The sequence below is a fragment of the Leptinotarsa decemlineata genome, unplaced genomic scaffold (assembly GCF_025532065.1).
Source record: "Leptinotarsa decemlineata unplaced genomic scaffold, Ldec_3_MD MMD2_P_RNA_scaffold_8, whole genome shotgun sequence".
NCBI lineage: Eukaryota > Metazoa > Arthropoda > Insecta > Coleoptera > Chrysomelidae > Leptinotarsa > Leptinotarsa decemlineata.
The window spans coordinates 103640-120241 of record NW_027412535.1 but is presented as its reverse complement, the minus strand read 5'-3'; the positions used below and the strand labels follow the sequence as shown (position 1 = coordinate 120241).

At 34.6% G+C, this 16602-nt stretch overlaps 1 protein-coding gene across 1 annotated transcript in view; it reads right to left on the bottom strand.

The window, feature by feature from the left end:
* The window catches only part of LOC141480378 (uncharacterized), a 36370-nt gene extending 20342 nt beyond the window's left edge, over positions 1 to 16028 (bottom strand). The window contains exons 1-2 of the mRNA XM_074170307.1: positions 15873 to 16028; positions 3160 to 3537 (exon numbers count right to left, since the gene is read on the bottom strand). Coding sequence (XP_074026408.1) covers positions 3160 to 3537; positions 15873 to 15929 — 435 coding nt within the window. The 5' untranslated portion in view covers positions 15930 to 16028. The remainder of the gene's footprint in view (positions 1 to 3159; positions 3538 to 15872) is intronic.
* Positions 16029 to 16602: the final 574 nt, after the last annotated feature.

The following is a 16602-nucleotide window of genomic DNA, read 5'->3' as shown; positions in this document are numbered from 1 at the left end:
CAATGTGGCAATGCTGCTTCAGTACTTGGAACTATTCCTCCTTCACATAATTTTGATGAGATCGTGCATTGCCCTAATTTCAGTACGGAACTGAAACCTCTTCGAAACAAGCCAAAATATGTGGATATTTATCAGTCTGCTATCAAGGTTAATTCACAAGTGATTGATCCACCTTCTTCTTTTTCAGTGCAGTCAGTGGACTCAGGTCATTCTTGGCCCCAAAAAATGAGTTGCATTCCTCGTAGAATTGGTACCATTTCAGTGGAAGCGCTTCTTGAAACAAGAGCCGAATCGATCCCTCTACGAAACCCTTTTTCACTTGGAAGGATCGATCGCAGCTTGAGAAATGGTTCTTATGGAGATTCTGTGAAACGTGTTCTTCCTTACGAATCAGTAGAGAGTTGTCCTGAAAACCGATTTCCTGGAGTCTTTGAAGTCCACTAGATACTCGTTAGGACAACAAGAGGATTGTTCCGAATTCTTGGGGTTCTTGTTGAATACTCTTCGTGAACAAAACAATAGCAAAATCAATACTCCCAGCCGCTCTGGACTGAATCATTCCGTACAACCCATCTTGTCTTGTGTTTGTAAATCTTTTGCTGGAAAAATCCTCACTTGTTTACTTTCTGGTAAATGTTCAATAAGTAGTGACTGAAAATGAGTAAAAGTGATCTGAATGAGTTATTGTATTTGTTTCGTTCAGTCTGCTCCATTGAAGATTAGGTATACAAATGCAATAAATTGTATATCTGTATTCCAAATAATGAAGTTATCGTTGGGTGATATTTTCATGTATGTTCACTATGAGAAAATTACTTTTTTAGATTATCACTCCGAGTATTTTTCTATTGCTACTCCTGACCTTCGGAACCAAGGAATACAACGCTTTGTGATGCTTGGTTGGCCGTTAGCAGCAAAATATTAATCCTTTCTGAACATACATTTGCTCAGTGGAGACGGGTGGGGTTCTTTATCGAACAAAATAAATAAATAAATAAAACCTGAATCGTTATACCAACTATATTATTGAATTAAACAACCTATCAAGTTTGATGATCCTTATTAAAATCAAATAAATCTTAATTGCTTGTCGTTGACAATTGACAGGATGACAATGTTGTGGAACCGGAGCTGGATAAATATCTCAGAACAAGAGTCCGTCGATGAAAGACGTTTGACAGTTGCAATCTTGTAAATTGTATGGTAATATTATGTTCTTGAGACAATTATTCGTCATAAATATACTAGTTACATGCGCTAAATTCCTTAACCTTTTAGTATATATACTGAAAGTGTACACTGTTAACGCTAGAGGTAAGTTGTTTAATTTCACCAACTATTAGGTTTGTTTAAAGTTATTATTTATATGCTTTTTCTTCTCAGAAAATGAGGATGTGGCTGAGTTAATGGTCTAGCACTAGTTGATAACTGTACAACTATAAAGAAAGAAAACAAAACAATTTGTGTAGTAATTCATGCACAATCAGTGAAAGCGACCATGCTGAACAATAAAATAATGGAAATAAAGCACAGTTGAAAAAAAGGGACTTATCTGTTTCGTCGGTGTCTTCTTGAAGTCCTGATCCACTTCATGAGAGTCTCCTAAGAGTTGGGGTGTTTAAATATCACTCGTGCATTGGGTCAATTAAAGCAGAAGCAAATCCCTCAACCAGTGAAGCCTTATGACAGCTCCCAAATCCCTATTATTAAGCAGGAAGAAATGAGAAGCCAGGTTTAGCACTATACTCTACTACTCTACTTCTTGACATATAAAGCAGAACAAATCAAGGGTAATAAAAGAAGGAAGCAGGCCTGGAAACAATAAATACATTCAGTACTAATGACATTCTATTGTAGTGAATGTTCAAATGAGGAAGGTAACATATCCTATATGTTGTGTGATCTCGAAAGTGATTACGTAGAACTTACGTCAAAGAAGGTTGGAATGTTCAGTACTCCAGAAAATATATCCACAAATGAGTGAAGATGGTTAAGATTACCCAAATTATCAATAATCTGGTATTTTTGAACGAAATTTCCAGAATAAATCCGCAAAATGGGTAAATTGAATATCACTTCACTTCAATTTTTTTCCAGTTTTTTTTTTTTCACATCTGTGCAAGTTCTAGTTACCTTTTTTTTTCCAAATCAATGGTACCAAATGTGGACGAAATTTCAATCATAGAAAAGAATTTCAATACAGACATAAATCAACCTGAATGGATGACAAGTATAGGTTATGTTTTGAAAATTTATTTATTTTGTAATAACTGCTACATTTCTAATGATTCAAGTGACTGAAGAGACCAAGTCTACTGCCAGAGATAGTGAGAGTAGGAAAGTTTGAGAAGAATTGAAATAAAAAAATATTTAATAATGATTATCTATAAGGGCATGACTACATATAATATAGATTTGTTGACAATCCGATTCCTCTATTTATTTTCTCCTTCTTCCCTTCCTTTTTAAGTCTAAAATTCTCAATATCTAAATAGGTAAAATGAAACCGTAACACTATATCTGATGTTGCCTCATATTCCTGAGGTGAAAAAATTAAAATGTTCGCGCGGTGAGCCCATTTCACGTACGCTGAATGTGATTCGTAATCTATAAAGTTCATTTTCGAAGTTATTGATGATTTGTAAATGTGCATTTCTATTCTATTCTATATATATATATATATATATATATATATATATATATATATATATATATATATATATATATATATTCTGGAAATTACCGTATATGTTATAAGAAAGATTTCTATGAGAGAAGAAATGATAATCATCTTCCTCTTTTTCAAGTTCTATACAATCAGGGTGGTTCATGATACTCCAATCTAGTTTAAAGCAATTTGATAGGAGTGAAATGAATTAGTGTTTTATTTTAGAATTTTTTTTTAATTCATTTGGGAGTACCTATTTCTGTCACTCAAATATGAAAGAAAATTCCTTCAAATCAATCATGATGTGTAACGATTATTTCAAATTATTCAGTTCGGTCACCATATAGCACAGAATTTGAATATTTTTCGAATCACATGAATCACATTCATGCAAAATTATTTCAAGAAAACATATTGATATGAATATACCAGCATTTTATATACTTAATTGTCAAGAGAGAAACGATCAACCATGATTATCGTAAATATACCTTATTTAAAGCATCTTGAGCATAATTGATTCCTTCATTGAGTGTATTTTGGACACATTGCACCATGTCAACAGCGAAGTCGTTCGGAAGATTGATCAGTTTTCTTTCATTTTCGCCAAGGCAATCATCGATGTTGACACCGGCATTCTTTGCTTTCTGTTTGAGCGCATCAAGCTCATTCTTCAATTTATTTTCAAATCCTTGTAAAGCCTGACTAGCCGCGTTTTCCGTTTTCTGAGCAATTCCATTGAGCTTCGCTTTGGCTTTATCAAGTATTTCTTGTGCTTTGACTAAAGCTGCGTCAACTATTTTTCGAAGTTTCTGCAGTAGTTTATCAACATCATTTCCTACTGGGGGGTAGCCCTCCAATTCATGTACCTAGAAAATGCTAATTTGATGAAATTGCATACAATTATGATGAGGTCTCTTCAATAATTACAGTAAAACAACTAGCAATAAACTATATACATGGAGAGTTCAGAAAGCGTATGGAATGTGATATTTTCATTGAAGACAACTACACTGGTTGTCAATGAGTTTTTTTATCTTCAATATTCAGCTTTGGCTTCATCAAGAATTTATTGTGCTTTAACTGAAGCTGAAGTTTATCACCATCATTTCCTACTAGAGGGTAGTTCTCCAATTCATGTACCTAGAAAATGCTCTTTATATATACGGAAGCAGGAAAAAATTAAGCACTCAAATAATACGCAAACTACAGACACGTGTTTCTTGCTGTTATCAGTATGGTATATCCAAGTGCAAAGGTTGGGCAACACTTGGTTGCCAATTCAATACCGATTCGTAACAAAGTTCATACCACCTTCCTTCCTGAAGTTGAAAATGAGCGACTTATGTGGAAATATTCATTTATTTCACTAGTACTGAAAATTTTCTTTATTTTGGAAAATAAAACCTGATGATTGTCCAAACACCCAGTTTTGGTACTTATACGAATAACAATATTTTGTTACCTACAGCAAAAAGAAAAATGTTGCTGGGATTTGGACTCGTGAAACCCGCGATCATCATATCGTACCACTCACTTGACACCACTGAGCTATTTGATATTAAATTACAAAACGATAATTTCCATCTTAGAGCCATTCCACTAGCCGTATTCATTTCGTGAATCAAAATATATCTGCTATAATGATAACATGATAACATTGAAGTAGTTTTTGTACAAGTTACAATCTGAATCCACGGAGAATCGACAAGGTTCATGATGGGTCAGCGATACTCGACACCGCTGACGAAGATGAACTTGCATTTTTATTCCTATGAGAATTTTCATTTTTATATTCAGTCTGACTTGATACATCCTTATTGTAACACGTGTTTTTGAATAAAATAAACTTTTTAAAAACTTATTTTTCGAAAACCAACTCTTAACTGGCGCAGTCGGTAGGATTCGCGAAAGAGTCTGTGAAAGTTCCTCGTCGTTTTTAAACGTTTATTCGCGATCCGAAACAAACCATCCCTTGACGGCAGCATCACGACTACCCTCCAAGGACCAAAAGGAGAAAGCAGATCTTTGGGAATGCATCAAGCCATCACCATTCTTCTGTGAGTATTAATGTCAGATTCCTCTGTTCCTAGTCCATTTATTGACCCTAGTGCAGAGCTAGACTTAAGTAATCTTATTGCGAATTTATCTATTGAAAATTCATCGAATCAGAACCACAGTGAATCAAATATACCTTTGAATATCAATAATAGTAATTTAGTAATAATGGCACGACCAAACTTTGACATCAAAAATTTGTGCGTAGTTCCGGAGTTCGATGGGAACCCCAACAGCCTTCACGAATTTTTAAACATATCAGCAACCCTTCTCAACCACTATTTTGATCCAACACCTGCCAATATCAACTGCATCCAGAATAAACTGCTCATGTATGGTATTCTCGGAAAGTTGACAGGAAAAGCAAAAGAAGTCGTTTCTGTATATGGATGTAACACTTGGGATGAAATCAAAAATGTCCTCATTCAACATTTTGGAGACCAAAGAGACGAAAATGCATTAACACGGGATCTAGTGAACTTAAGGCAATCAAATGAAACACCTTTACGATTTTACGAAAAGTGCATGGGCTTACTGAGTGTGATCTGCAATTATATCGACATTCATAATGACAACGATGTAGTGAAAACGAGTAAAAAAGAATTCTTCAGACAACAAGCCTTAACTACCTTCTTGGCCGGATTGAAGGAACCTTTAGGATCGACGATAAGAGCAATGCGTCCAAATTCTTTGGCCACAGCGATGCAATACATTCAGGAAGAAAATAACATTCGTTATCTACAAAAAAGTCACGCTCCAGAAGTTTCATCATCCGTTAGAAGACCATTACCACCCCAAAGATACACACAGCAACGAATGGAACCCCCGTCTCAATTTCAACGCCCAGTATGGCCTTCCCAGTCAGCCTATACCAGACCCCAATTTCCAACTGGACCGATTAACCTACCACCTCGAGTCAATTTACCACCACGACGTTTTCCGACCAATCAGCAAGTCTTTGGAAAACCACAAAACGTTTGGGACCCGAAAAATAATCAAAAACCATCGTACAGACAAGATCCAGTACCAATGAGTATTTCAACACGAAATACTCACCAACAAAATCATTTTAGGCCTCAAACTTCTCGCCCAACTTTCACGTCCGAAGAACTTTTCAATGTTGAACATCAAGAACAAGTTTATAATTGCGAAATACCCGAAGAATACGGTGGATACTACAACGAAGAATATCAAGAAACATGTGCTGAAGATTTCATGCCTGAAGAAATGTTGAAGCACGAAGAAGAAAATTTTCTCGAGGACGACAACAAAATGCCAGAAACGTAGTAGAATTACACAGCTTCACCGATAAGAAAGAACTGCCCTACATAATTATAAGCAATCCACCTTTGAAACTTTTGATTGATACAGGCTCCACAAAATCATTTCTCAACCCTGAAGTGGCTTTTAAATTTTTCAAAAATTGCATTAAACACGAGCCATTTGTAGTAACTTCAATTTTTCAAAATTATTCTCAAGATTATTGTGCCGAAATTCCTAGTTTTTCAGAATTTAACAGTAGCTCCAATTTGAAATTTTATCTATTCAAATTTCACAAAGTTTTTGATGGACTAATTGGTTTAGATAATTTAAAATTAATGCAAGCCCAATTAGATTTCATTAACTCGAATCTTATTTCTGCATTCGCAACGTTACCCATTTTTTACCACGAAACGAACAATAATCAGTCTTATTCCGCTCAACTCGAGCCTCATACAATTACACGTCTCAGGTTACCAGTAGCACAGTGCGAAGGTACTATCATATTACCACAACAAAATATTCAAGGAGCAAAATTACGAGAAACATTAACAATCGCATGTAATAATCTTGCGTGGGCAGAACTTATCAATGATACGGATTTTGAACTCAATATAGCACTGACCGACTCAATAAAATCAAGAAAATTTGACATAGGTGAATTTTATTTATTTACGGCAGATATTTCAACAAAATCGTCGCACCATTTGGATATAGAAAAATCAATCAGAACAGAACATTTGAACGAGGAAGAGAGAAGACATGTACTACGGCTATGCAAAAAATATTCCGATATTTTTTATGTGCCAGACACACCACTAACGTTCACAAACCAAGTGAAACACCGGATCAGGACAAGAGACGAAATTCCTGTTTTTACCAAATCATACAGATACCCACATGTGCATAAGCCTGAAGTGGAAAAACAGGTAAACTCAATGTTGGATCAGGGAATCATAAGGCCAAGCCAATCACCCTGGTCTTCACCTATATGGGTCGTCCCAAAGAAAGCAGACGCTTCTGGACAAATCAAATGGAGGATCGTCGTAGATTATAGGAAGGTGAACGAGAAAACTATCGACGATAAATATCCATTTTTGGGACACATCATCACTTCAGAAGGAATTCGACCAAATCCCCAAAAAATTGAGGCAATCTTAAAGTATCCTATACCCCGAACAACCAAAGAAATCAAAGGATTCCTAGGACTCCTGGGATACTATAGAAAATTCATCAAGGACTTCGCAAAAATAACCAAACCACTCACCTCCTGTCTTAAGAAAAACCAGAAAATTGAGCATACACCGAAATTCATAGAATGTTTCGAAACATGCAAAAATCTTCTAGTAAACGAACCGCTTCTACAATATCCCGACTTCACAAAACCATTCAATCTCACGACGGATGCCAGCAATTTTGCTATAGGTGCTATCCTATCGCAAGGACCTGTTGGAAAGGACAAACCAATTGCATATGCCTCTCGTACGTTGAACGAAAGCGAACAAAATTACACAACCATAGAAAAGGAAATGCTTGCTATGGTGTGGGCGACTAAGTACTTTAGACCGTACCTATTTGGCCAAAAATTCAAAATCTTATCCGATCACCGCCCTCTACAATGGCTTTTCTCTTTGAAAGATCCAAATTCAAAACTTGTGAGATGGAGATTGAAGTTAGAAGAATTCGACTATGAAGTCGTTTACAAGAAAGGAAAAAGCAATACGAACGCTGATGCCCTTTCAAGAATAGAAGTACACACCAAAGAAGCCTTCAGTTTGAATGAATACATAGAAAATTTCAACAAAGAACTTGAAGAAAATGCTTCGTTATACAACAATGCACCATCTGAAAATACCGTTACCGACCAATCTCAAAGAAGAATCAGCGAAGACACCTCCGCTACTGACACTGCAGACGAAAATCCCGACCGTCTTCAACAGAAAAGAACATCATCAACCGATACAGCTGACGAAAATCCCGACCTCGACCACCCAAAAAGGACATCATCAACTGACACAGCTGACGAAGTTATAAATGACCTCAACCAACCTGAAAACGAAGGAAGTAACAGAACCATACACACAACTCAAGAAGAACCGGCATTCACAATTCCAATATCAGAAAAGCCTCTCAATTATTACAGTAACCAGATAAAAATGACATTTGTCCATTATAACCCAGGGCCAATCTGTATAGAACAAGCGTTCGCAAATAAAAAACGAATTCATGTTCAAATTGGTATGAATGCAAAAGAAGAAAATATTGTGAAATTCTTCAAAGACTATATTCCACCAAAAGTCAAACATGCTGTATATTTCGACCCAGATACCCAATATAAGTCAACCTGCAATATTCTTCAGAAAATTTTCAGAAACACTGCCTTCGATTTGGTAAAATGCAACGAAATCTTGGAAGATGTTAACAACGAAGATCAACAACAAATAATAATTCGAAACTACCACGAAGGGAAGTCAAACCATCGTGGAATAAATGAAACTGAATTGCGAGTACGAAGAAAATATTACTGGCCAACTTTGAAAAAAGACATTGAAGGATATATCAATATGTGCGAAACATGTCAAATGAATAAGTATGACAGAAACCCACCAAAACCCAAATTTATGATAACTCCTACACCAAGTAAACCTCTCGAAATTATTCACCTAGACACCTTTCAGGCAGATGGACAGAAATTTTTAACAATTGTGGACGCCTTTTCAAAATATGGACAAGCCTATCCATTAGAAGGAGCCAATGCCATTAACATATTGAAAGCATTGCTGATATTCGTTACTCACCATGGTTTACCACAGATCATTGTCTCAGACAGTGGCACCGAATTCAAAAACGGCCTTGTACAAGAATTTGTGGATACACATAAAATTTTGATCCACCACACAACCCCGGAGAGTCCACAATCAAATGGAATGATTGAACGTTTTCACTCGACCATTATAGAACATTTACGATTATTATTGCAAAATAAGAAACAGCTGAACATCAAGCAACAAATGCTTTATGCACTATTAGGCTATAACAATACAATCCATTCAGTAACAGGACAAAAGCCCATCGATGTTCTCAATGGACACTTCGACAGTAAGGACCCCTTTGATATCGACATAGAAAGGATTCTACTGAACAACTACATGCAACAACATCGAGATAAAACAAAAGCTGTCTACCAAAAAATCAATGAAAAAGCTGTCAAACTGAAAGAAAGGACTATAAATAAACGAAATGAGAGCAGACACCATCCTGTAGCCTACTCACCTAGCACAAAAATTTATACCAAAACAACAGGTGTTCGAAATAAGCTTTTACCTAGATTTGTACCACGTGTAGTTGAATCTAACAAAAAAGTAACAGTAGCTATACCCTATACTACTGTTCATAAAAAGAATAAAAACACATCCCAAAACATAACAAGAAAATGGTTTTACAGGTGCACCCTCGCATTGGGTCTAGAAATTCGAATTCAAGATCTCAAAGACAACCGGGAATTCTTCCCTAAAGCTGGGAGAAGCCAGGATCCAGACTAGCATTCACGACTTCCTGCACTACTATAACTTGACGCCGATTGCCGAAGAAATCGATCTAATACAAAAGCAATTCGATGACATCACTGAAACCCTCACAAACGGCCCGAGTTACCCCTACCTAGAAGGACTCATCAATTTCAATCAAGCACTGAAATATCAACTGAAAATTGTATATCAAAAATTTCACAGCATCAACCCATCCCACAGAACCAAAAGAGGTCTAATCAACGGACTTGGCAGCATCATAAAATCAATATCCGGAAATTTAGATCAAGAAGATGCTCAGCGGTATGACCAAGCAATAGCATCACTACAGAAGGGTAGATATAACATTCTACAAAGATTGAACCAGCACATATCTCTCACCACCTCACTCATAGAGAATTTCAATAAAACCGTGTCACTTATCAGGCATAACGACGATATAATCTCCAAGAAAATTGATAGAATTAATAAAGAAATCGATACAATAACATTCGATTTCAATCACTTTATGGAGATCAGGAATGTTTTAGACCAACTAAATTTGTCATTGCAAATAACCTTACAGCTGCTGACGGACCTGGAAAATGCAATTGTGTTTGCAAAAACTAATACCTTGTATAATAACATCATACAGCCAACCGAAATGAACACGATAATTCAGACGATGGCTCGACACCATACAACTAGACAACTATTCTATACCAAACCAGAAGACTTCAGGAAATATTACGATTTGATCACTGTCGATGCTTATTATTCCAATGCAATAATCGTGTTTGTTCTGCACTTTCCTCTCCTCCACCCGGAAAAATTTACACATTTCCATTTATATTCAATCCCTACTAGTAACTTTACCACAATCATCCCTCCAGCTCCGTATCTGACATTGAATACTGGACTACACCACTATTCGCAGAGACCATGCAAGAAGATCAACCCTGGATTCCTTTGCCAAATTCCAATCATTCGAGGCGACATTCAGCCACGAGATTGCATTTCCCAAATTTTACACATCTCTGAAGATGAAGCCAGATGCCAACAAGTTCCGGTTTCAATAAAGGGTACCCTGATAGAGGAAATCACACCAGCTCACTATGTTGGTATATTCCCAAAGCCAACAAAAATATCTACTGAATGTTCCACTCCCGGAATGCAGGAATTGCACGGCACCTACCTTATAGAAGTGCCTCCAGGATGCGGATTTGAGACACCTGAAGCCAACTACATCAATTCCAAGGGCTTCACATACGAGCAGCCCCTAGCCTTGCCAAAAGTCCGAACAATTTCAATACCACATGAGAAGAAGATGCTACCTATCCAGCTAGAAAAAATCCCCTTAGATGAACTTCACAAAATTCACGAACAAAGCCTATTGCAACCCCTAGGTTTTGAGGATATTCCAGTCGATAGTACACACTTTTGGACTACCCCTGTATTCATAATTGCTACAGCGGTAATTGGAATTTTGGTATTCAAATTCCGTCACACCCTACGATGCCAGAGGATCTCTGAAACACCACCAGTACCAGCTACCAGGACTCAAGTTTTATTCCACCCTCATAAAACTTCTTCAGGGGATGGAGAAGTTACAATCTGAATCCACGGAGAATTGACAAGGTTCATGATGGGTCAGCGATACTCGACACCGCTGACGAAGATGAACTTGCATTTTTATTCCTATGAGAATTTTCATTTTTATATTCAGTCTGACTTGATACATCCTTATTGTAACACGTGTTTTTGAATAAAATAAACTTTTTAAAAACTTATTTTTCGAAAACCAACTCTTAACTTACAGAACAGAAAATACTGAAGCGTCATATCAAGGCAGTTGGAATAAATGTATTTGAATCGATAAAATAGAATAAAAAAAATCTGTTTAAAATCTGTTTTTCCATCAACCGGCTGTCGCACCCCTACGAACGACTACCCTCAGAAGTCAAAACTTGTGTGAGCTAAGGATTAACGAGGTATTACCTCTTAACGTGTGATTCCAAACACGGGTTGGACGGTAGCAAGTGAAAATCGATTGTTCAGACTAGGGACCATCGACCAACACGGCAGTCGATTCAAGTGAGTGTACAAAGCATCCACGTCGAACTGCCTGGCTACCGACCGATATATCATAAGTGATCAAGTTGCCTTAAAAGTTTGTTGAAATACTGTGTGTCAAATATTCTCAAGTGTATCATGACAATGTCATACATTAATGTAACTCTCAACTACTGCTTGAATATTTTCCGAAATGCCGTTTTCCCATCAAGAAAAATGTGATATGTTAGAATCCTACTTGGTTTGCCAGAAAAATAGCGTAAGAACGCTGCAACACTACTGCAATTCGTTCCGCGATCGTGAATTACCTAATTGGCGTTTTTTGCTGTGCTTCGTCGTCGATTTAGGAACAATGAAGGAGTTTATGGGAAGAGGAGAACTAAAAACTGTTTTGTGATAGGTATCTGAATATACAGAAATTGAAGTTTCAGCCTACTTTAAGGTAAATCCAAATAAGTCCATCAGAGATTTATCTAGAGAAATAGCTGTTTTACCGTCTGTTATTCAACGAATTTTGAAGAAATATAAGATTTCTGAAAAATGAGATGTACGAAATAAAACATAATAATGTTGATAGAGTGAAAAATTATGTAAAAAATATAATTAATAGAATATATGACCGAATTGTGTTGAAAGCAACAGGTATTGTCAAGAGAATGGGACAAACATGTACTTAACAAAAAGGCGGTGTTTTTTAATATTTACCCGATATTTCATAGCTCTTTATTCGTCACAACACAGACTAGTGAAAGTACTAGTGAAAGAAATTATTATTTCCACATGAGAAAAGTGATATGAATGAATGAATGAATGAATGAATGAAAGTTTATTGATTACCTTACATTACATAATGTTTGTAGTAAGTCCAAATAATATCCAAAAAGAGTACAACACATAGAGAAACAAAAATAAGATAAAATATAGTACTGAGCTTTGCTGTTGAGAATGGTGTATCGGATCGAAATGATGATATATAGGGTGTTCCATTTAAAAAATATAATTTAATGAAATATTTTGAAAACGAGCCTGTCATTTGTAAAACAAATAGATAAAAAATGTACTTACTAACTTGAGGTTATAGTAAAAATTCAGACATTGCAATGAGAAAAATAAAGTTAATACTTTTCATCATGTAGAAAAGTGTCACACATTAAATTTTTATGTTTTAGAGAAAAAATACAAAACTTATTTTATTTAAACATTTGAAAGATTTAAATTTGAAAAAAATTATTTTACTGGATATGCTTACTGGTAGCGTGGTAGCAACCATAAAGAAAGAGGAAACAGGAAATATTTGAAATTTGATAATTGACATTATGACATTTGAAGTTTAAAAATCGACAGTAAAAAATGAAAACAGGAGTACCAAAAGGCACAACAACAGCATTGTTGACACTAGCAAATTCAAAAGTATCTGAATATGGAAACAGTGCTGCCAAGTACTCACAATTGAAGTAAATGACAGACTTAGCACTGCGTCCAAACTCACATACTATATGTTGCTTAGGGAACCTGGGGAATGAATTCCAATTTTAAGATGTAATTATAAATGTTGCTGAGGTTGTTGATCTCAGTCTTTTTATTCATGTTGTTGTTATTCCTTTTGATAAAGAACATTTCTTCAAACAATCGTTTTTGTAAGTTGCTTTCAGTACACAGAACCCTAACTTCGGTGTAGTTCATTGTGTGCTTTGTGTTGATAACATGTTCTGTAAGAGCACAGGTGGTTTTATTTGTATTACAATCACTTTTATGTGACGTTATGCGTCCTGATAAAATTCTAGATGTTTGAACAACATATGTGGTGTCACATGTATGACAAGGAATTTCATATACTACATTTGATTTTTCTAAAGTTTTCAATGAAGTTTTAATTTTGGAAAAAAGACTAATCGTAGTGGTGACAATGTATTGAGCAAATTTAATATTTTCACTCTTGAAAACGTTCAGGAGTTTGGGTGTTAAGGACTGAAAATATGGTAATGTTTTGAAAAATAATAAATTTGGAGATATATCTCCATTATTTGACATATTTAAATTATTATTATTTATGGGATTAATTGAATTATTCGGAAAAGTATTCACTGTGGAAAAAGCTGAAAAGTAGTTTGTTCAAAAGTTTATAAGGATATGTTTTAGTTCTTTGATACATTCATCTTTTAAAAGTGTTCTTCATGGTAAGTACTAAGTTTAATTTAATCCTCGTTGGATGGTAAGAATGGTAGTTCAGTAACCTGTTACTTGCACATGGTTTCCTATACCATCTTGTACGTAGAACATTATCTGGATTTCTGCTTACACGCATATCTAAGAATGGTAAACTGTTGTTACCTTCCTCTTCAGCTGTGAATTGCAGATGCTCGTTGAAACTGTTAAAAGTTGTTAATGCTTCTTCAGTTCTCCCACGAGGAACAGATAGGATCAAATCGTCCACGTAACGTTTAATAAAAGGAATATTAAAAGGGATTCTATCCTTCACATTCATAATTAGGTCATCTAATACACAATTCACCAAAATTGGGAAAATGGTTGAACCCATTGGGGTACCAAAAATTTGTTTACAGAAAGTGTCCTGAAAAACTAGGACATAGGAGTCAAAAATATATTCTAAAATCGATTTGAAATTCGGAAAATCAAGCATACAATGTTGAGAGTTAACATCCCAGTGGTTTTGTAAGCTATCAATTATTACATTTGAAGGCAAATTTGTAAAAAGTGAAACTACATCGAAACTCACTAAGACATAGTCTCCAGGAAGTTTATAATCATTAATGAAATTACTGAAGGGAATAGAATCTTTCACATAAAACTCGTTGTCAGTATTATATGACATAGACAGAATATTGGCTAACCGTTTAGCCAGTTTGCTATTAGGTGAATTTATTGATAACACAATGGGTCTCATCGACAGTTCAGGTTTGTGTACTTTAGGCAAAGAGTGAAATCTAGGAATTATTGCATTATAGATGGTCAGCTTTTTGGCTGTATTTTCATCCACCATTTTTTCCTTCTTAATCCTAGAAACTATTTTGTTTGCTTTTTGTTATTGTCACGGTGCTAACTGGATTATGATTTAACTTTTTATAATATTTGGTATCACTAATAAGTAAGTTTAAACTTTTAGTAGAGTACTCCTCTTTTTTATAACTGTCACATTGCCTTCGTCACTTCTTACTACATAGATCTCAGGATGATGATCTGAGAAATGATAAAGATCTGAATTTTTATGGAGGAAATTTGTAATAATATTTGTGCATTGAGCACGATAGATATCTTGAAAGTTTTTATCAAGTAACTAGTCAGTCAATATTGATAAAAACTTTCAAGATATCTATCGTGCTCAATGCACAAATATTATTACAAATTTCCTCTATAAAAATTCAGATAATTATCAGTTTTCAAGAAAAACTTTTGATCAATGCAAATCCTTTTCGAAACAACATCCTGAGATCTATGTAGTAAGAAGTGACGAAGGCAATGTGACAGTTATAATGTTCAAAGAGGAATACTCTACTAAAAGTTTAAACTTACTTATTAGTGATACCACATATTATAAAAAGTTAAATCATAATCCAGTTAGCACCGTGACAATAACAAAAAGCAAACAAAATAGTTTCTAGGATTAAGAAGAAAAAAATGGTGGATGAAAATACAGCCAAAAAGCTGACCATCTATAATGCAGTAGTTCCTAGATTTCACTCTTTGCCTAAAGTACACAAACCTGAACTGTCGATGAGACCCATTGTGTCATCAATAAATTCACCTAACAGCAAACTGGCTAAATGGTTGGCCAATATTCTGTCTATGTCATATAATACTGACAACGACTTTTATGTGAAAGATTCTAATTCCTTTAGTAATTTCATTAATGATTTTAAACTTCCTGAAAACTATGTCTTAGTGAGTTTCGGTATAGTTTCACTTTTTACAAATTTGCCTTCAAATGTAATAATTAAAAGGTTACAAAACCACTGGGATGTCATCTCTCAACATTGTATGCTTGATTTTCCGAAATTCAAATCGATTTTAGAATATATTTTTGACTCAGTTTAATATTAATTCATGCGTCATCCAAATGAGACAGATGAATCGGAAATATGAAGAATTGAGTGTTCATGAGGAATTAAAATCAATTGAATTTGTTTTCCATCTTTCATTGGAATGGAATGGTGCTAGTGTCCATTCAGTAATGTTTTCCAGATATATAAGCGCTTTCTAGAGTTAAATAACCTACAAGCCAATAGAGGCTTTCGATTTGCTAATTTGCTAATTTGCGTAAAAATGTTCAAAAAATAATGATCGAATACCTTATTGATTAAGACCAACAAAACCAGAAGAGATGATACAGTTATTTTGGAAGTCATTTCCAAGTAGTTTCTTGAAAATTCCACAAATATTCACAGATCCACTATAATATTACATTGAACATATATGTATTTATAGGTTCATTCACTGATTTTATCGATACGATACGATAGATAAGGTTTTGTTATCATTAAAAAATGCCGAAATTATAATATTTCTCAAGAAACTAGTTCCAATATCAAAGTGTCAACATCAGGTATTGTTTCGATGGCTTATAACAATACTCAATTGAAAAAAATCTCACATTGTTGTGAAATCGAATATTGACATTACTTAGAGTTGTATTTTGAATGTTTGAATGAATGCTTTATTTATCATCGGATAATCAGATTACAATGTATAAAGAAAAAATAAAAGAATAGTATGGAACATGTTGAAACTTTTATACAGATGTATATATATATATATATATATGTAATATATATATATATATATATATATATATATATATATATGTAATATATATATATATATATAAATATATATATATATGTATATATATATATATATATATATATATATATATATATATATATATATATATATATATATATATATATATATATATATATATATATATACAAATATGAAAGTTATTGAGTGTCTCGATATAGAAACAAAAGTTAATATCGGACATAGCACTCATGAAAGTGGCAAACCATAGACACGTGT